Here is a 20445-nt window from a genome sequence, read left to right as displayed (position 1 = left end):
GATTCTTTTTATTAAACTTCTTTCGTATGTGGCCTGAAAACAAAAAAGGCCCCTGACATAGATATAAATAGATAGATAGAGGATAACATGCCATTTAAATGACTGGCTTAGGAAAACCCAACGTATTCCCTCTGCTTATCTCTCTCTGTCTGAAACGGGTAAAACTTCTTTGTTCCCCCCTTTTTTTAACACAGTGGTTTGAAAAAATCTTACATCGACGTGTCAGTTCCGGGTTAAAATTACAGGCCTTGTTCTGTGTCCCGGGGGTCCAAGGTGCCGGTCGATTGGTCCAAATCGGCACAGAGCCTCACCCTCCCTGGAACCTTCCAGCTGTTCTTTGTTGGTCCAGCGTTCATTTCCTTGGTTTCTTCTCCAGTGTCACCATCTCGGAGAACTCTGAAAAGCAGGATGTGACACTCTGAAAAGCAGGATGTGACACACTGTCGCCTCTGTATCCTGTTCCACTTGACTGTTGGTATGGTGATGTGCAGTGGCACAGAACTGGAACTCCAAAGCGTAGCGGTGGCCGTTGTGCCCGTCATCCTCAGAGGTGACGTGTTATGTCAACTGCTATGTTTACATGGCACAGAAGAACCAGCAGGTGCTGCAAAGTGTCAGGTGGCAGGTCTCTGACAGGTCAGGCTCAGGTTACACTGCCCCCCCCCCACCGATGAGAATGCTGAACTACGCTGGTCAGGGAGATAAAGTAGCCAGCCTCCTGCTGGCTACTTTATGTCATTGCAGGAAGCCTCGATTAGGAGGCTAAATGCACAGACAGAGCCTCCTTTCTAATGCGTTATTAGCCGCAAGGTGGAGCACGGCGTTTGATCGTCCCCCTGGTGGCCACATAGCAGAAGTGCAACTCGCCCCACACTGCTCACCCTTGAAGTTGATTCGGCCATCGCCATCGACGTCTGCGGCCTGCATTATCGCTTCTGCCTCATCGTCCGACAGCGGCGCCAAGGGTACCGAGCTGGGAATGGTGGACAGGATGTACCTGGTGGGTGAAAAGGCCAGAGAGCTGGATAGCAGAGCATGCTGACCATCGCTCTCGTTTACCCAACACTCTGTCTAGGCTCAGAACGCCAACATGGTAACAACTTCCACCATCCAGGTTTTAAGAAAGCTCGTGAAGAGCCTTCGTCCATTCCCCAGGTGCCCCAGGATCCCTACTTGATCTCGTTCCACTCGATGTAGCCGCTGCCATCTTTGTCCAGCGTGCGGAAGGCCTTCCCGATCATCTCTTCCTTCTCCTCCGAGGTCTTGAACTGTCGCATGTACTCCAAGAATAAGCTGTAGTTGAAGTTCCCTGGATGGTGGTGGAGCAGGTCAATAGGACCTGGGTTCTTCAGTAAAAATTTCATAATTTGCAGCATTGATTTTATTTTGTTGAAGGCTAATACCTAAAAATAAGGGTCTTTTCAGTTAAGCACACTTTTAATGGTTGTTTAACTTCTGATATTAGAACTATTTGCCAAATAGGTTTTTATCTTTAATCATTCACCTTCTGTTTTGAGAGCAAACTAAACTGAGGGGGCAAGAAGGCGTGTTAATGACCACAGTGGAGTGACACCTTGTTTTGCCGAATGCTTATAAGCGAGACAGTATTATAGCCTGTGTAGGGGGGGGGGGGGGTGAGACATGGGGGTCCTTGGATTTAAAAAAAAATGGTTGAGAGTCCCTGCAATAGACCTTCCATCATTCCCACCAAATTCCTCCAGCGTTCCCAGTCAGGCTGTATACGTTCCATTCTTGCCCTGCCGTTTCTACACCTCCGCCTCTGCATCGCTACCCCCCCCCCCCCCCCCCTTTGCCCCCAGAGATCCCGCCAGCCCTGGGCTTCACCTTGCAGCCGCATCTCCCTGGGAATGCGCTCGATGTCCTGGTCGCTCAGCGAGGCTCCTAAGGCCAAGGCCACCTTCTTCACCTGCTGCCCGAAGTCGGCCGCCATGCCTGTGCTCTGTGACGGAGAGACGTGAGCAGTCAGGAGCGGCACGTGAGACTGAATGAAGGAGAGGTCACACCTCAACGGCCACGTCAGACCTGCTGATAAGACCCCTGACGCCCTAAAAGCTAGCATTCCACAGAAAGGCTTAACGCTCACATCCAGTACAAAGACATTCCCCAGAACTCTGATATGGCTGCACCTGTGTTCGATACTATTGTGTTTTGCCACACTTCTGCGATTGTTCTCCTCTTTGAATGCTCAATTGAATTTTGACCTGAGCGGAATGTACTTCCCCGCCTGTCCCTAGTGGAACGTATCTGATCTTTCGTTGCTCCCTGAAGGAGCGTCTTATTCCAAGTGATGGGCCCCTTAGCTACTAATGCTGGTGTCCTTTCCTAATTAGCGCCCAGCTGACGTCCTGGGGGGGCTGTTCGTTTGTCTAACTGTAGCTTTATTTGCTAATGATGCTGTAACTCCCAGGCTGACCCTGGGCCAAGGAGCCCAAGGCTCATCATGGGCTAGTTTTCCAGATCTGCTCGGAATGTGAAGGAGCCATAGGCTTGGACAGGCTTCTCTGTTGGGACCTTGGTGACAGGATTTTGTCCCTGTGTTTTGTGAAGGAAATCTGTGAAACAAAAACATAGAAACCAGCTTCCAGTTCACACTCCAGTTCTGACTAAAATCTGATCAAAGACTTTTGTGCATCAAAATATTTTCAAGTGCAAATTATTAATACATTCAGTGTGCTCAGGTTACAAACAGATCCATTATGTGTTTGACTTGAACATCTAGGTAAGTCAAAAAAATTAATGCAGTACATAATTATTAATAATAATAATATACAGTAAAAATAAAAGTAAATATGGTACTGCTCTGTACCTTGAGCCAGCAAATCGCTGAAGCCACACAATGTTTTCTGGAGCGTCACAAAGAGCACGTACGTTTGTTGTTATAAACTATTTTTAATATAACGGGTTTTATGGCATTCCGTTTGTAAGTACAAATTGTCCCTAAGTGGGACTTCCTTTACTTGGGGACTGCCTGTAAGCAGCAGAGTATTCAGTCCAAGAATTAGTTTACTCGACACGCTACAGTCCTGTTCACAAACCCCACCTGGGAGATTTACTCAGTCTCGCCTGCGTTTCCCACAAGGTGTTATGGTTTAAATCCTGAAATAATCTTATCATAGCTTGTGGCACGATTTGAAAAGCTTTCCTCCAAGGAGGTGCTAGACGACGCCCCCATAGCTGACGGAAGAAAATCATGCATTTTTTTTTCTGATCGTCCATGCAGCACGTGACACACGAACACCCCTGCGGTAATCAGACGAGGTCTCCACTTCGACTCAGCCACCCAACCCCTGACGGGTCATACCCTACCGCTCGTACCCGTGCTTCTCGCTGTCCCTCCTGCTCCGCACTCGTTTTGCCTGTGAGTGTTGAGTGCCCCCTTTTCCATGGCCAGCCATGCTTTATATCCCCTGCTGATGGGGGGGGGGGCTCTTTCAGCTTGCCCCACCTGTCACCCCCCCAGTCATTAAACTACCAGCAATTAGAGTCTAGACTCTTAACGTCCAGGAGTGCTCTCTCCGTCTCACGTGGGCGGAGCAGGACATGGTGGGACCTGCATGGAGGTCTCCCACATGGTCATACATCTGTCCACAGGACTATAGATCGGCCTCACATGCTTATAAATCTGTTCACGGACGCAACGCACCAACTTGATGCAGAACTTGTTGAGTGTATCTCTGACCAAACAGTTACAGGTTCAGATCCCACCAGGGGGAAGCATATTGTCAACACCCTTAAGGGAAAACATTTCCCTGCAATTATTCCCAGAAATCTGCTGGCTTGCATAAATACTGCAAAATACTTAGAACCCTTAGGATAAAAACCAGCTGCAAACATATAAATAATGTCATATTTTAGGGTGTTGACGTTCATATTCTGCTGGAAGCAGTTTGCAGTAGTTTTGAGAGGCACATGTCAGAGCCTGGTGCCAGTCAATATGCCCAAATGGGCAGAGCTTATGGCAGACAGACTATTTGATATCCACTACTCACTGGTCCCTTGATTTGGAAAATCCAGCAGCTTCATTAACTGATCCCTGGGCCAGCTGATGGACCTTAGTGCCGTACTTCAGTGAGAGTAAAAAAAAAAAAAGCTGATGTAGTGAATTCGCAATAAGGGCGATCGATTTAGTTACATTTGGGAGCGAGCCATGATATATTTATGATGTGCTATTGCGGAAAACATTCGCTCCGCCCCTACCATTTCAGTTGTTGCTGCTTTTTGAAATATTTATCACCATGCAGATGGATTACACAACAGACCCACTTTTGGCTTTACTTTGAGGCTCTCAGCACTTGTTGTTCTTCCTCACACCGCGTCACTCTCTCTTGTGGAACTTTCCGGAGGTTGGCCGAAGTGAATGGATCCCTATGTAGTGAGGCATGGAGCCGGGTTTTAGGGTCCATCTTCAGCAGACCCTTTTTCTGGCTTTGGAACCTTTCATGGTCTTTTCAGGGGGGAACATCTGTACCTCTGACCCACACCCATGTACCAAAAAAGTTTGCTTGATTGCTCTGAGTTTCTGGGCTGCTCTCCACTGCCTATCCTGTAGGGGGAGCTTCTGCATGCTGGATGGACTGTTGAGGGGGCAATCCTGCTGGCCATCTACCCATCCGCAAATTACATGACAAAGGACAGGCGGGCGGGGGGCAGAAAGAAATACTACCAGAAAAGACTCAGCAATGTAGGTATGAGTAGAAGGAGTAGCTTACAGTCAGTGTAAGTCAACCCATCAGCGGACATAGGCAGCTGCCTAGAGCGCCCTCTTATGGGGGGGGCGCTGATTTAGCAAGCTGATGTCACTATGTCTTGACTCCTGTGTGTGTTGCGTGTGTGCATGCATGTCTACGTGTGCATGCGTGTCTGCGTGTGCATGCTTGTAAGAGGGGCACTCCGCTCTCCTCTACTCCGATTCACACTGAGCTTTAATTCCATTTATCTCAGATCGTGTATCAGAGAGAGGCTGCCATGCTCGGGTCTCCCGCAGCACGAATCCCTCTAATCTCCGCGGCACAAACGCAGGGAATGTGATTTTAGCGTGCTGGGCACAGCCGTAGGGTCAGCAGGGTTCCTTAAGCCTAATGGGTTTTAATAAAATTAATAATTGTGGCTGCTAATTAAAATGTTTCCTATAAAACATGCAGGGCACCTGTCTCAGGATTTCATGGTCAGACACCCCAGTCATACACCACATTTGTCCAGTCATTGGGACAGGAAGCTGGAAAAGCTCAGAACTGCTTTCACCTCAGGTTTTATTTGTTGGTGATAATGATCCATCCTGCTGCACATGTGATTTTTACTTATACAAAAATGATCTGAGGGCAGAATGGAAAAAAACAATTCAGAGAGATAACCAATCAGATCTTTGTCAGATGTCAGACCAGCCAATCAGATGTTTTGGTCCCACCTCCTCTAGTTGCTTGGACCTGCCTCCCCTACAACACGATTGGCTATCTCTCTGAACCAATCTTTTTTCATTCCGCCCACAGAACATTTTTGGTTAAGTAAAACTCCCATGAGCTCTCCTGCCTCTCAACACTGCACTGCTTCTTCTGGCCACCAGGGGGCTGCTCATGGAATTCGCAGATGATATCAATGTCAGTGCAATCACTTGCCTGTAATTTACTTGATCCTTCACTTGCAGTAAAAGGTTAATTGAGTTGTATTTATAAGCTGGCCAGTTGTGAGCCTAGTCTTAATGAAGCCTAGCATTTACCGTGCCTGTTAAGACAGCTGGCCTTTAAACTGCAGCCCTGAACGGCAAGAGGAACATTTCTGTGATACCAAGTTAGCTAAGCTAAGTAAATTGCTTTCACTTCATGGACTTATGTCTCCATATGTCTCCCTGGCTCCAGTCCCCTTTACTGCTCAATCACAGACTGGACCACAGCAAGACTTCATATCAGACATTTGGCTCCAATGGCTGTCAATACGTCACAGTGTTTATTCCAGGCAGTATCGCTCAAAGCCCATATCGCACCCTAGGCGGGCATCACCGCCGGCGCCCCCTGCCTGAGACTAAGTGAAATCCGCTCGCTAAGTCAGCGCCCCCTCAGTCGATGGCGCCCTAGGTAAGCATCACCGCCAACGCCCCCTGCCTGAGACTAAGTGAAATCCGCTCGCTAGGTCAGCGCCCCCTCAGTTGATGGTGCCCTAGGTAAGCATCACCGCCAACACCCCCTGCCTGAGACAAAGTGAAATTGGCTTGCTAAGTCAGCGCCCCCTCAGTCGATGGTGCCCTAGGTAAGCATCACCACCGGCGCCCCCTGCCTGAGACAAAGTGAAATCACCTGGCTAAGTCAGCGCCCCCTCAGTCAATGGTGCCCTAGGCAGGCATCACCGCTGGCGCCCCATGCCTGAGACAAAGTGAAATCACCTGGCTAAGTCAGCGCCCCCTAAGAATATGGTGCCGTAGACAGTCGCCTACGTCACTTAACGGGTTAACCGGCCTGGGCCCAGGTGCTGGTTAATTGACTTGGTGTCTGGTGTGTCTGGGGGTCTAGTTCACCGAGCTGTTGTCAAATGTGCCAGGGTTCATTAATCCATAACAAAGTGCGTTGTGGTTTGTGGCTTGTTAGCTGTTTCACTCCATAACTGCCCTCTCACTGCAATCTATTTGTATTCTACTGCGTTACTTGGTTAGAGCCTAAATGTTTGGCAGCAGGAGTATTTTTAGCTGGGTTCGCTCTCTGCAGACTAAGCCATCGTTTAGAAGTTGCGATGTCGCATTTGATTCTCCGCTGTCATCAGCCAGTCTAACCGGGATGCATTTGGCTGCCTGTCAGCTGTGAGAGGATGGAGAATGAGCAGCTAAATTGCACGGCTGCGTGTGCTGACCTACGCGTGTGTGAGTCAGTGTGTGTGTGTGATCCTGCGACTGCATCTCCTGCAGGAGGGTCCCTGCTGTCTGTACTGTGCTCTCCGTGTACAGTACACGTGTTTGTCTGCACGTTTGTGTTTATGTGCATCCTTTTTTAAACGCATATGTAGTGTTCATGTGCTTGTATGTGCAGCTTGGGTAGGAATGTGTGTATCTGTGTGTGTGTGTGTGTGTATATATGTGTGTGTCTGTGTACGTCTGTGTGTGTGTGTGTGTGGGTGTATGTCTGTGTGTCTGTGTACGTCTGTGTGTCTGTGTACGTCTGTGTGTGTGTGTGTGTGTGTCTGTGTGTGTGTTTTTCTGCCTCCATGATTTATGCTCCCACCACACTAATTGCACATTACAGTAATTATGGGAGTTACAGAAAATCAGCTGGGGCTGGTGACTGGGGGGGGGGGGGGGGGGGGAGTTTCAGAGAGAGGATGCAAACTCTGCCCCAGAGTGGTGTAACTGGATCAGACTGGCCGCTGAGCCCACCTGCCTGCTGCTGATGGTCCGGCGTCCCACTGGGGGCAGATGATCGCTGGCTTTGGACCTGCGACTGTTCCCCCCCATCCCATGTAACCTGCCCCAGGATTCCACTACGACACTCTGACCCGGAAACCCCGTCCAGCAACATCAGGAAAGCAGTTAAAAGCCAAAGTTGAAGGGATTAGCTGAAGACACTGATGTAGTCATGTAGCTAATCTAGCCTTGGTCGCTGTATCCAAATGCACAGGCAGTGTGAGAGTTTCATGGAGTGTAAATCTGTGTGGGGGGGGGTGAATAAAATGCAGTAACATCCGTGGTGTGTGTTGTCTGCCCTCTGTGTGGGCGGCCATGTATGTCTGTGATGGCGACCCTGTTGAGAAGTGGCCTGTTCCCAGACTGAAGACCCATAAACCAGTTACCTGTCCTGAAAGGCAGAACTGGTATAGCAGTGTTATCACTTTAGAGAGCAGGCTACGCAATCTGTAACCCCTGGAAGATTATTCTAGCAAAAGGCACATTGAGTTCCTGTACCTTCTCCTTTGGATGTAGTTTGAGATGTTTTGTAACTTAAATCGTCATGGACGTTTTATACTTTTGGTCCTTTTTTCTCAGCAGGAACACCACAGTTTCTCCCCAGAACACTGCAGTTTCGTGGAGCCAATCAGTGGTTGCGCTTTGCTTTCCTATTTCCGCGAGCTGAAGGAGGAGCGCATTGGCTGCCCGCGAGTCGCTGCGAGGCAGGACCTGCACCGCACCTCCATCCCCCTGGCACGATTCTCCGCGAGCTCCCTCTCCGTTTGCGCGTCCTACCATGGGGGCTGTCATAGCTCTCAAGTGTAGTTAACAAATCCGCCCCCCCCCCACCGCTGTTCAATATCTGCCAAAACACCGGCTGTGGTCACAGGAACGCATCGCTGTCAGTTATCATATAATCTGGCATAATGTAAAGGATTTTATTTCAATCAAAGTTGTTATTTAATTATATATATATATATATATATATAGCACTGGCTGAGAAAACACACAGAGTCTCGTTGTCAATGTACAATGACAATAGAGATATATTCTATTCTGCTTTATATTCTCATCCACGGGGCCAGTAACTAGGCTATAATAAGGTGCTGTTACGCGGTTCTGCCGGTGCCGCGCATTCACAGACCCAAATCCCCTACAACAGGTTTTATTTGTTGCGTCTTTAACGATTTCTTGGGAAATTTACTCTGGGAATTTCTACGCCGCGTCCAAAAGCTATGTAATCAATCAGGATAGCGCTCCATGCAGATCTTCTCATCCTCTGAGGAGGTCGCGGGTGTCTTTGGATGTGTGTGGCGATCAGCGGGGTCTTTGGCCGGGCTGCGCCCCTGACTCCTCCCGGTAAAACACGCCGCTGAGTAACCGAAGTACGGCGCTGCCGTCGGACGCTTCATTACCCTCCCCCGCATTGTAGACCCCCGGCAGACGCATCCACCCTCCCACTCACCCACACACCCCATAGCTGCACTTTGCGGAGAGTACAGACTGGGGGAGTGCGAGGTTTCATAGTAAGAGGGATCAGAGAGGAAGATGGCGCTGTCAGGACCGAACAGCTCCCTATTGCAGGCTGATCCTCGAAATTAATCACAGAAAATACATATAGGCGTGTTTGTTAATATATTCTAATGCCGGCAAACGTCCGCTTGTGTTTTGAGTCTTACTTATTTTGCCATACAAATAGGCTTCGATTAATCGGACTGTCAGAGGAATGGGATACTGGTGCCATCCAAGGCTTGGTGCAGAGACCAGGGATGGTAATTAGAACAGTGTAGCGGCATTACACTGCCCGACACTCCCTTTTTACACTGAAATCAAACGAAAGCAGACTTTTAAATGCCGTCTGGGCTGATGCGAAACGAAAGTAACGGCAACGTTTCTCCTAAATCTGAGTCGTTTTGCGGAAAAACAGGAAACAGGCGCTGGGAGCCGCTGTGAAAAGATGGCACGTTTGAGTCAATCCACCTTTCGCTTTCACCCCTTAAATTAGCGTTTCGCGCCGCCTTTTTTAATCCACCCTGCAAGATAATCGAAGAGGAGGATGTCCGCAATATTATTTGCCATGTCAGTGTCTTCGTCGTTTTTCAGCCCGGCTTTTGCCTTCAGCTCGCAGCTCGACTCAGGTGAGTCCGAATTAAAGAGCCGTAAAGCTGCCGGACAGCCGGCGCCGCTGCTCCGCTGCCTGACAGTTTTCTGCTTGGTGCCTCTTGGTGAATATAAACACTTGCCACCTGACAGCGATTCATTCGTTTTTATCCGGTGGTGAGATAAGTGTTTTTTTTTATCGAAATAGCCTACGTGTCGGTATCTGGGATTTGATAGAAAAAGCAATAGATCCAGAGTATATCTCTGCAGCACGTTTGTTTTTAAATGGTCGAATTGTATTTGGGGATGCTATTTCTATTGTCTTCTAATACATTTTTTGCACGAGAGAGAAAGAGGGAAACAGGGTCTAGGTCTGAGCACCTGAACTCCTCTCATGACAGATGCTGCTCTCGTACTGATTGATGCCTGTGTCATTTGAAAATTAAAACCAACATGACCAGCATAAAACAAATAAACGTTTTAATTGCATAATAAAAACAGAACAAGATGTATGGCTTAAGCTTTATGTTCTTTATCCATAATGAAAGTACCCGTCTCTGCTTAGTACTCCTCATCACGTATATGGATGTCAAATCTGCATGTTTTTTTTTTTTTTTTTTTTTGTGGGAGGGGGTAGGTGGGTAAGGCTTTCTGCCGATGGGGGAGGGGCACCGCTGAGATGCGCACGAGGCTCCCCGCACCCCGCGCCGGCCAGGCGGGTTTCGTGGGACACAAATTTCACGCGCGAGGATGGAAGATGAAGGCAGATGCCCGCTAAATACCCCCCTACCCCCACCTCCCACTCACCAGAAAAACACAAGAAACGCAGTTAGAGGATGGTTACAAAAAGGCAGTCTATACTGATGAAATACAAGAAGAAATTCGGTTTTGTGGAAATATAGCTGAAATCGGAATCTTCAGCGTATCTGATATATCGCTTTGTATTACAGGCTTTTGGCAGAATGAGCGATGGTAAGACAGAACTGAAGAGGCTGCGTTTCAAATATAGCATTAAGCTGCGACTAAAGGCACGGTACTGCTGACTGCATTTAAAACTCTGTTATTATTATTATTATGCTTGAGCCAATGGGATTGATTTCGGCTTTTATGGTGGTTTTGTTCACTTACATAAATGCTAAGCAGCAAACCTCTTGGCCCCCAGAGCGGTTACTATGGCGACCAGGAGGGCTGCAGCCCTATCACTCTCCGTTTTCCGGACCCCATATAGACTGATCATGTGTACCTGTAAAAGGCAGGAAGGGTCAGCTGAGTCCAAGGGCCCCTGAGTGATTGGGGCCCTAAATAATTTGGAACATAATTAGATCGTCTGGGCTGTGGTATGATGGCTTTCATGGGGCACCTTTACCCTCCAGTATTTAATTAATTCATTCATCGCCCTCAGTAAACCAACCTTTGTATCTGAATTACACAGTTGTGTCCACAGTACCAAACTCTCTCCTACCACACTGGCAGTGAGGATTTTTTTTGATGACACCTCAGAATACGAAGTAGTTATTCCTCCCTTTTTAAAATCACCAAAGTCATATGCAGTTTATGTCTGATCTGGTACTTTTCACTGAGCAGTATGTGCTTCTTAAAAGCAGGTCTGCATTTAACCATTCGATCAACTATGAATAAATATCTGTATCGCGGTATTACAGGACAATCTAGATTAAAATGAGATGATATTCATCTCTTTAAAGTAGTTCTCCAAGTGTGTGTGCGTACGACATGCATGTTTTGGCTGTGCGATTTTATGGGAGACTGACAGACGTCCAGGCCTTCTGTACTCTGCAGTGCCCTGCTCGGGTGTGTATAAGCACACGCAGAGACTCTCTCTGGCTCAGATTTCCAGTGTCAGTGTGCGACAGCAGTTTTTCCTTCCTTTTTTAACTGCAAGCCTGCTTGCAGAGCTGCGTCTCCGAGAGCAGCGGTGCCTCCACACACGCCGCGGAATCACCAGCATCTCCCCTGCCCCCCCCCCCCCACAGAACTGCCCCTCAGCTGGCTACCCTGGGGGGCTGGCCGAGGCAGCTGAGGATGTCGTTATTGCTTTTTGAAAGCCCCCCCCCCGTAATACACTGTTATATAATCCAGCTACATGCCATAACTGAACTTGTGACCCTCCCCCCCAAACTTGCGTGTTTCCACTTGTACTGGCAATCGCCCTGTGTCTCCCATCATCTCAATGCTGTTGGTGCAACTGAACATCCAGTTGCAGAGCATGAGGTGGGGGGGGGGGGGGGCATGCCAAGAGATGCATTGTTTCTCCAGCTCCAGACAGGCCCACTTGAGAGGAATTTGGAATTTTATTCCTGACAGAAAGAAAAAAAAGTGAAATCTGTTGTATGTGTGAGCAGTGGGGTAAGAGTGAAGGGGGTGTGCAGTTCAGTCACACAAATTCACGTGTCATGTGATTTCCCAAAATTCCAGGTGGAGGTGTTGCTGGGCGACACTGAAACGTGGCTTTGGTCTGCTCTGCGGAATAAACGCGCATGTTGCAGAGACGATGGACGGCGAGCACCCATGTCCTGTATGGTCTCCCCCCCGTGAGACAGCGCTGACGGGATTGTGGTCAGTGCGTTAAACGCGGGGGCTTTGCTGACTCACGGGATGCGAAGGGAGTTTCATCCTGGCATGGTTTTGCGTCTTACCTTGTGTTACTCCATGTGCTAAACATAAGGGATGGGAGGAGGGATCAGGGACTTTTCTAGAAGGCGGGAGATGGTGTAATGAATGCAGCAGAGAGGGACTATAGCAAAAGGCAGTGGAGGGAGGGAGGAGATGAACAACATCCAGAATGGGTGTTGGGTCACAGACATGCTAGGAAAGATGGCTGGTTCTGGGTGTTTTCCTGAGGTGGTATGTGGCTTAGCAGGTTAGGATGCCTTGCCTGTAACCAGAATGTTGCTGGTTTGAATCCCATGGGTGGGGAGTGATTTCTCTGTTGGACCCTTAACCCCAGTTATCTGAGGGACGGTCTGACCCCCTGCTTTCTCAGAATAGATGTATGTTGAATTAGATTAAAATATCTGCAAAGTAAATTAAATTAATTATATTTATTCAGGACAAGAGTGAGTCGTCTGATTGCAGTTGACATTCTGAGTCCCTTATTTTCACACGTTTACAGTCACAGATTTTCACTCAAAGCCTTGTTTCATAACTTTGAGTCGTGTTTGGTTTGGCGGTGGAAGGAGAGCGATGCCGTTTGGCAGACGGGGGGGGGGGGGGGGTGATAGGGGTGATTTGGTGCTGCATACAGGCAACACGCACTGCAGGCCAGCTGTGTTTTATGTGGAGTAGGCCCCTTCTACACCGGGGGGGAATCGTCAAGTGGGCAGGGGGCTCTAACTGTGACTCTGGTTTGTAAGGGGGCATCAGAGGTGGGGTCTCTTTATCCTTTATCAGTGCGGCATCCTGATGTATCTTTGGGTGTGATGCTTTTCAGGCTGCGTGCCCAGTGACACCCCCTGGCCCACAGTGTCGCTGATGTTCAGCGCACCCCCAAAACTTCCTTGGCTCGCTTTTGAAGCTGTCGTCTCGTGCTTCTCCTCCTCCCCGTCCAGCACTCGCTGTTCTACCCTCTGATGTCCTCATGCCATCTGTCGCCACAGCAGCCTGTTGCCATTTTCGCATCGGCATTCGAAGATTTGCGAGGGATCGCAGCTCGGCGCCGGCGTGAATGCGAGGTGCCCGGTCGTGAGGCGGTTACTCGAGACCTGAACATGAGCACCACGGATCCCGGAGAAGGCCGTTCAAGCCTGGAAATATATTTAGCATCGCACAACACTTAAACGGGGAGATACGGACATCGCTTGGGGTAGAATAAGTTGATAATGAAGTCGCAATAGTCGTGAACTTGAAGCCAAGTTCAGATTTGTGCTGCTGGATGAGGGCCGTCTTCTCTGAGCCGTAATGGGCTTGTTATGCAATGTCGAACTGCTGGTGCAACACAAGAACATCAAAGCTTCCTTAGATGCTGGATAAGAGTCTGACAAAAGTCAATACGTTTTTCCTCCACTGTCTCCCTGGTGGGCGGGGAGGGGGGGGGGTGTTGTTTTCGGAAGCCTCTTCGTCTTTGCGCTGGCCGAAACGGATTTGTCGATCTGTCGGGCTGCAGTGCCGAGCCCACGCCTTCTGGAGCTCCCCACATCGGCGGTGAGTCGGGATCACGCTCGACACTCTGCTGCCTTGAGACGTCAGCTCAGATCTCCTCTTTTATCTTTGATACAGGAAGTGCGCTGTCATCCGGGCTGACAAACATCTTAAGAGTTCCTTGCTGACGGTAAACATGGTTATTTCGGTACATGTGCCCCTCACTCTCTCATCCACTGCCTCTGGGCCAGAATCATTGCTGCCCTGGTGCCTTGAGTCACTTCCTCGAGAGGCTGTTGATTGGTTAATCTCTCCTCCCTGGCACCTCGAGAGGCTGTTGATTGGTTAATCTCTCCTCCCTGGCACCTCGAGAGGCTGTTGATTGGTTAATCTCTCCTCCCTGGCACCGCCTCTTTGGTACACATGTATTACATCACTTCATATTTATGTCCAGGTGATTCAGTGGTACTAACCAGACGGCAGTCTCGCTTCCCATCCCATCGCCACGTACCTCTGCTCCTGCATGTCTCCCTCAGGTGACTTGACTGAATTTCACGACATCGGCTTGCCCCTAACTTTCTGGGAATGACGTCGACATGCATGGGAAACTTTGCGGGTTCAAATCCCTCAAAGGGAACTGGAGTAATACCCAATATAACAGCACGTAACCTAGATTACATTAGTAAATATTTAGTACATAGAGTTTTATTCATATCACCATGAGTGAAACCTTAAGCAAAGTAAGCAATGAGCTACTAAATAACTCCTTATGTTGTGTTTATGTGCTGATATTATGAAATGTATATCAGACGTCAGTTATTCTGGAATACAGTTCAATGTACTGCTGTTGCTCTGATTGGTTACCTGAAAGTGCTGCTGTCTGATTGGAGGGCTGTGCTGCCCCTGGGCTTGGATTCAGCACCAAGGACAGATCTTGGGGGATGGCATAGCGAAGGACTGAACCTCAAATTGGAAAGGAAAGACCAGACATCAAGAAACCAGGTGGGCCTGAGATCTAATCCCAGGATGGCATGTCTTTGGACATGGGACCAGGTACTAAATAAGTAAAATCATTATAAACAGGTCCAAAAGTTTGGGTCAAAAATTGCGCTCCATGTAATATATTTTTAATTAAGCACTTTAAAGATCCAAAACATATTATGGGATAAAGGGAACAGCTGCTCTTCTGCGTTGTGGAGATGCTTGGGGGAGGGCAGTAGTTTTAAAAGTCTTCCTGAGCAAAAAAGGTTTTTCTTTGCTGTATATAAATTCAGGAAATTTGACAGAGCCAGACATCCTGGCATTTACCTATGAAGAATCAGTATCGCATAAGTCACTGAGGTCTCATAACAGACTCTCTGCTAAATATGTCGGTTCAGGAATAACCAAGAACCTCCCTCCAGTCTGGACATTACTGTGTGAAAGTGTCCACAAGCTACGGATCACTCTCTCATCCTTCCATCTGTTCCTTCATTTGGCAAATCGGATGGGGCTTGTAAAACCATTTTTGTGCCTCCCTCGGTGGCTGGTGGTGTGTGCTGTTATTTTCGGAAAGAAGTCTCAGCTTCCCCTTTGAGGATTCATGAGGATCACACTTGTGGTTGGAAGTGAAACCACGTGGCACGTGGACCGGACAGCGTGGATCGGCTGGCCTGCACTTTGGCCTGTGGAGCGCCCCTGCTCCATTGCACATTACGGCGGCTTGTGGGGTCTCTGATTCAGAAGGATAAGGGGCTGTTTTTAATGATTACTATGCAGGGGGTCGGGGGGGGGGAGCAGACATGCATTTGAAAGTGAACGCTGTGTCTGTAGTGAGTAAACAACGTCCTGTTTTCTGACGCAAAACCATTAGTTTTACTGGCAGGTCTGACGTGATCTCGGGTGGGAAGAAAACTGGAAGAAAAACAAGCCCCCCCTTGTGGGGGCAGCACCGACCCTGTAACCCACAGCTAGTTTTTAACTTGCAAATGTTGCCCGCAGTTTCATTGTGGGGGGGCTGCCGGATTTACCCACTCGTCATTATTAGAAGGCAGTGGTTTGGACCTCCAGTGCCTTAGAATCTGTGACGTTGTCTTGGCCTCCATCCAGCATTAAGCGATGACCTTCTGCTGGAAATCGGATGCTTCTGTGTGAGTAGCCCTGGCACTGTGACCCTGAGTAAATTATAATCAAGGAAAGTAGTGGCTTTCAGTAAATACAGTCGCTAAGCAGTTACAACAAGCATAGTGGCATCTGCTAAGTAAGGATGGCAGTGCCCTGTGGGTCACCCCCGGGGTCACCCCTGGTTGATAATGGGAAGGGGGGGGGGGAGATCTCGCAGTGCTGCTGTCGCCCCCACGTGCCTCTTGGTGGGGCATCATCATCGGCATCTAGCTCTTCATCCTCCTCTCCCTTGCTTCTCCACCAGAGATGAGCTCATGAAATATTTAATGCCCCCACCCCACCCCATTCAACATCAGCTTATTAGTGATTCATGAGACGCACTTCGGGGATGGGGAGGCAGACTTCAGAAGCTGGAGCTGAACTTAGGAGAAGAACCATGAAGGGAGAGATGGAAAAGAGATACAAAAAGAAAAAGGGGAACAGAGAGGAAGAAACTCCAGAGATTTAATGTTAGGAATACAGATGCCAGGTAGGGAGATGTAATTATGTCATGGAGCACTGCTGTGATATTTTATAGAAGACTTCCATGTTCAAAATAAAGGCCAAAAAAGCATAAAGCATTGGACATTATGTCCTCCAGATAACTGCTTACTGTTCCAGGATCTATTCTCTGCATTTTTTTGTAATTTTTTTGGAGCGATAGAGATAGAGAGAGAGCGAGAGTAGAGAACAAGCCGCAGACTGCAGGGCGCGGAGGTGGGGGGGGGGCTGTGAGACAGGATCCTCCGTCTGGCACAGCGTCCTGCCGCTGGGCACATGCACGCACTGTGCCCCCCCCCCCCCCCCCCCCCGCCAGGGACAGAGGGTGCTTATGTAAACGCGGGGCCGCGTTAAGATTCTGCGCATGCATAGCATGCGCACGCCGTATTCGCATCCAAACTCCGTCGGCTTTGCCCAAATTAGTATGGCAAGTCAAGCCTCCCGGTTTCCATGACGACCCCTTCTTGATATGCTCAGCGGGAGTGTTCATTGAAAAAATGGACTCAAGATTTGTCAGATAGGACCAGGTGATGGACTCATACAGGATACACGCAGGATCGTTTAACGCCACACTCGGGGAACTGGCACTCAGCAGATGGTGAACATAATGTCCCCGTACCAACAAAAATAAGACCCTGCACAATTTGCGAACCTCCCTTCCTGCAGGGGGTGCTGTCTGTGAGTCATGTTTGCTTTACTCTGGCTGTGCTATGACACCTGGCTCCAACATAGTTGAGGATTCTGCACTGCATGGCCCCAAATAAATCCCCCAAAGCATCCAGGGCTTGTGGACTGGGAAGATGAGCAGTTAGTGTCTATTATTGTCAAATGGGATCCCATCCACACCCAGCCACTTTCGCACCGGACCTGTTGGGTCGCGACCTTCTCCAAAGCAGCACTCTACACTCACTCGACTTAATCAAATCTAACCCAAGGGCAGGATGGCGCCGTGAGCCCGGGGTTTCCTACAGTCGCCGGGTAATTTGTTTTTCTCCGGTGACGGTTATGTAATGCATACAGCATGGCATCCCCTCCGGCCCTGTTCCCACTGCGCGCCAGAGAAGGTCAGGAAGTCTGGGAAGGGGGATTCTGAGGCGCTGCTGCAGCTGAAAGAGGGAGGCATGGATGTGGAGAGGTGGCGAGGGAGGGGGGAGGAAGAGGATGCCGCTCAGAGATTATGCTGATACCAGCATTGGCATTTTTAGCCTGAGTGGGTTTGTGTCCCATTCACTGCTGCCTTAAGTGATGCAGGTGGAATGTTCAAGTAGAATATACAGTTAGAAATTCCAGAAGGTAGAATATTCCAGTGGAATGTTGCATTATATAATCTAAATGAAATATTCACATGGAATATTCAGATGGAATATATGCAGGTAAAATATTTAGTTAGAACTTCCAGGTGGAGTACATGGGCAAAGTATGCAGTCAGTGCATCCAGATAAAAATGCAGGTTGAACGTCCAGGTGATTCATCCCGACTCACGGTGACAGAAGGCCTTGCTCAGCAATGCATCAATGGGATGCGTCATGTAGTGGCAATGATGGGAACTGGATTGGCAGCTGGTTTCCAGTGGCAGTCCTGCCAGCCCCTATTGGGAAATGTGTTGCCTACAGAAGCAAAACTCGGTCTCATCTTGTAGATTATGGCATTTAATGTAATTTGCCAATAACGTGCACATTGCACTGTACGGGCAGGAATACCCCAGCAAAAGACGGAGCTGGATTGGCACAAAAAAGAGAATGAAAAAAATGCCCAGGTAAAGGGAACGTTTCACTTCCAAATGATACTGACATAAAACCATAACAACAGACAGCCATTTATAAGTCTAGTACACACTTCTGTCCAAAGTGCAGTAGAAGTGAGAGGCTTCAGGTGTGAGTGCAGGTGCCGGCCAGCGTCCAAACCCCCTGGAGCAGCGGAGATTAAGGGCTCCGCTCAAGGACCCAGCGCTGATGTAATTATTTTGCCGGGCATGGGATTCAAACCCACAACCTTCTGGATACAGGCACAGATCCCATTAGAGATTCTGTGTACCAGTAACCACCACAACAGATAGCAAAAGCCTGGAAACACTGGAGCGGCCCTGTGCCGTGTTCCATGTGTCTGCAAAGTGCTCCCTCGCACGTTCCTGTGTCCCGCCGCCCAGCGTGATGTTTAGGATGTGAGGTCCCCTACCTCAGCAGAGATGCCACCTCGGTGTCACCAGAGGACAAGCTGTGTGGTTGTGGCTCCTGCTGGGACATTTTCCCACGTTCAGCGAGGCCGGCTCTCCCTCGAAATACGGCACACGCGTGTCATCTGTCATGACCTAATTGGATCACGCAGATCGGTGTCGGTCCGACCAGGCAGAGGTCAGACAGATGGGAGCCTTTGATGCCGGGCTTGCAGCAGCTCTGGAATCTCAGAAATGTGAATTGCCACGTGGGGCGGGGGTGATGCGACGGAGCCGAAGGTGGAGGGGTCAGGACTGTCGTCTGCCAGCTGAGATGCCTTCAGCATGAAGCAGGTGCTTCACCGGTAAGAAGGGCCTCCTTCGCTTTGCCGGCCACATTCAGCTTCAGTCACGCTGGCGGCAGGAGCGTCTGCGGCAGAGAACATGTTACTTACTTTACGTTTACCTGTTAAGAGGGAGCTTTTATCCAAAAGCAGAGGTGCAAAGTTCAGGCCCAGGAAGTACAAATCCAGACCGAGAGGGAAGCAGTGGGTGCGTTGGGAAGGTGACTTTGGGTGAGTGAACAGGGCTGCGGCTGGCTGATCGGGGGGGCGCCCCCCAGAGGCAGACTCCTCTCACTCCCCCTCATCTCCTGCTCCCTCTCTCAGCTCCCACCATCGGGGGGTGGCCTATCATCGGCAGCCAACTCTTCCACGCCACGGAGGTGAAGTGCGCCACTTATTTTTATAATTTGCCCCCCCCATGCCCCATCTCACCTGCTATTTCACTGAATTTCCCCTCGTTTAATTTTTATATAGCGTCATTTCTGGCACATGCTCTCCCCAATACTGAATGCAAAACGGAAAATGGAGCAATTAAAGTCAGCATTTGTTGTAACTGTGTGCAGGCTGAGCAAACAGGGAGCGGGGAAATCAGGATCGGGCACACGGAAATCCAAAAAACCGGGTTTATTGTAGATGGACCACAACTACACAGTAAAACAACGTCAATGACCGGGCTGGGGAAACAGACTTGAACGCGGACTTAAATGCACAAGACAAGCCGAAATAACAGGAAACAGGTGATCACAATCGGGAATTCACATGAGGTAAATGAGGGGGCATGGCGCACACGAGGATCGTACAAGCAGGTCATGACAGTATCAGCATATATCAGCAGCTGCACTGGGTGGTGCTTAACGTTACGAAGGCTGTAAGCGAGAGTTAACACAGCGTGCTTTTCCAGTGGCGCCCTGCCTGTGTCGCATGCCAGCTGTGTGATGCGCATTTCAGCATTTATAATGGTGCGGTGGCACTGCCATGGATGTTAATGGTAATTAAAGGTGTGGGATCAATCAGGAGTGGAGTCATTGTGAGCGTAACCGGGTGTGTGTGTGTGTGTGTGTTTGTGTCTGTGTTCATGCAGGCACATGTGACTCTGTGAATGTTCATACATTAACCTCATGTCCCAGCCTTGCAACGGCTCCAAAGTTGCCACACAGAGACCCTACTGGGCATGCCCAGAAGATAATAACCCCCCCGCCCACCGCTCCTCAGCTCTGGCCCTGCAGCACACATGCCATCTGCCGGACTCTTCAAACTTAAAAAGCTTTATTGACATAAATTACAGGGACAGAGCACAATTAATGTTTGTCAGCTAGTAATCCCAGAGGTGGGAGCAGAGTGCACGAGGGGGGAGGAGACATGACACGTTTGATGTGAGAAGTAATGACTCGCCCTCCCAGTCTGGCAAGATACTGTGTGCCATCTCTCACCGCCATTTTCTGTTTTTTGAGTATTTGGTTTCTCTGTGACTTTGACTCACTGGCATTGATCACAGCACATTGCTGGGAGAGACGCACTCTCTCTGTCACCGAGAGTGTGATCGGCAGGTTGCGGTGACTTCCCGGGGGGTGGGGGGGGGCCCGAATGTGCCTCCAGGCCAGTCCTTGATGATCAGCCCTGGGTTTGACCAGCAAAGGGGTCTTTCCCTGCAGATGCAGCTGATGAACCACAGAGAATGTATCATCAGTTAGTGTGGATTAGTGCGTGATAGTGGATGATACAGAAAT

General features: G+C 49.3%; 2 protein-coding genes across 4 annotated transcripts in view; one reads left to right on the top strand and one right to left on the bottom strand.

Moving 5' to 3' along the window:
- Positions 1–25: 25 nt before the first annotated feature.
- Positions 26–4088, bottom strand: LOC111846579 (parvalbumin-like EF-hand-containing protein). Of its 3 annotated transcripts, none has more exons than XM_072711912.1 (5): positions 4011–4088; positions 1846–1960; positions 1174–1309; positions 882–997; positions 26–396 (listed from the first exon to the last, which is right to left on the bottom strand). In XM_072711912.1, exons 2-5 carry the CDS (start codon positions 1949–1951, stop codon positions 353–355), a joined length of 402 nt encoding a protein of 133 aa, XP_072568013.1. In that variant the 5' UTR covers positions 1952–1960; positions 4011–4088; the 3' UTR covers positions 26–352. The 3 variants fall into 3 exon arrangements, with proteins under 3 accessions (XP_072568013.1, XP_072568014.1, XP_023672681.2); XM_072711913.1 differs by lacking the exon at positions 4011–4088 and adding an exon at positions 3062–3095; XM_023816913.2 differs by lacking the exon at positions 4011–4088 and having other exon boundaries at positions 1846–1982.
- A 4778-nt stretch (positions 4089–8866) lies between these two features.
- aatkb (apoptosis-associated tyrosine kinase b) overlaps positions 8867–20445 on the top strand; it is a 39782-nt gene continuing 28203 nt past the window's right edge. The window contains exon 1 of the mRNA XM_023817005.2: positions 8867–9522. Coding sequence (XP_023672773.2) covers positions 9441–9522 — 82 coding nt within the window. The 5' untranslated portion in view covers positions 8867–9440. The remainder of the gene's footprint in view (positions 9523–20445) is intronic.

Source organism: Paramormyrops kingsleyae, chromosome 5 (assembly GCF_048594095.1).
Source record: "Paramormyrops kingsleyae isolate MSU_618 chromosome 5, PKINGS_0.4, whole genome shotgun sequence".
Taxonomy (NCBI): Eukaryota; Metazoa; Chordata; class Actinopteri; order Osteoglossiformes; family Mormyridae; genus Paramormyrops; species Paramormyrops kingsleyae.
This window is presented reverse-complemented; position numbering and strand designations above follow the sequence as displayed.

Coding starts and splice junctions, on each gene's coding strand:
- LOC111846579 (XM_072711912.1), bottom strand. CDS start 1,951: ATGGCGGCCGACTTCGGGCAGCAGGTGAAGAAGGTGGCCTTGGCCTTA. Junction 1,310..1,845: donor CAGGGAGATGCGGCTGCAAG/GTGAAGCCCAGG, acceptor ACCACCATCCAG/GGAACTTCAACTACAGCTTA. Junction 998..1,173: donor ATCGAGTGGAACGAGATCAA/GTAGGGATCCTG, acceptor TTCACCCACCAG/GTACATCCTGTCCACCATTC.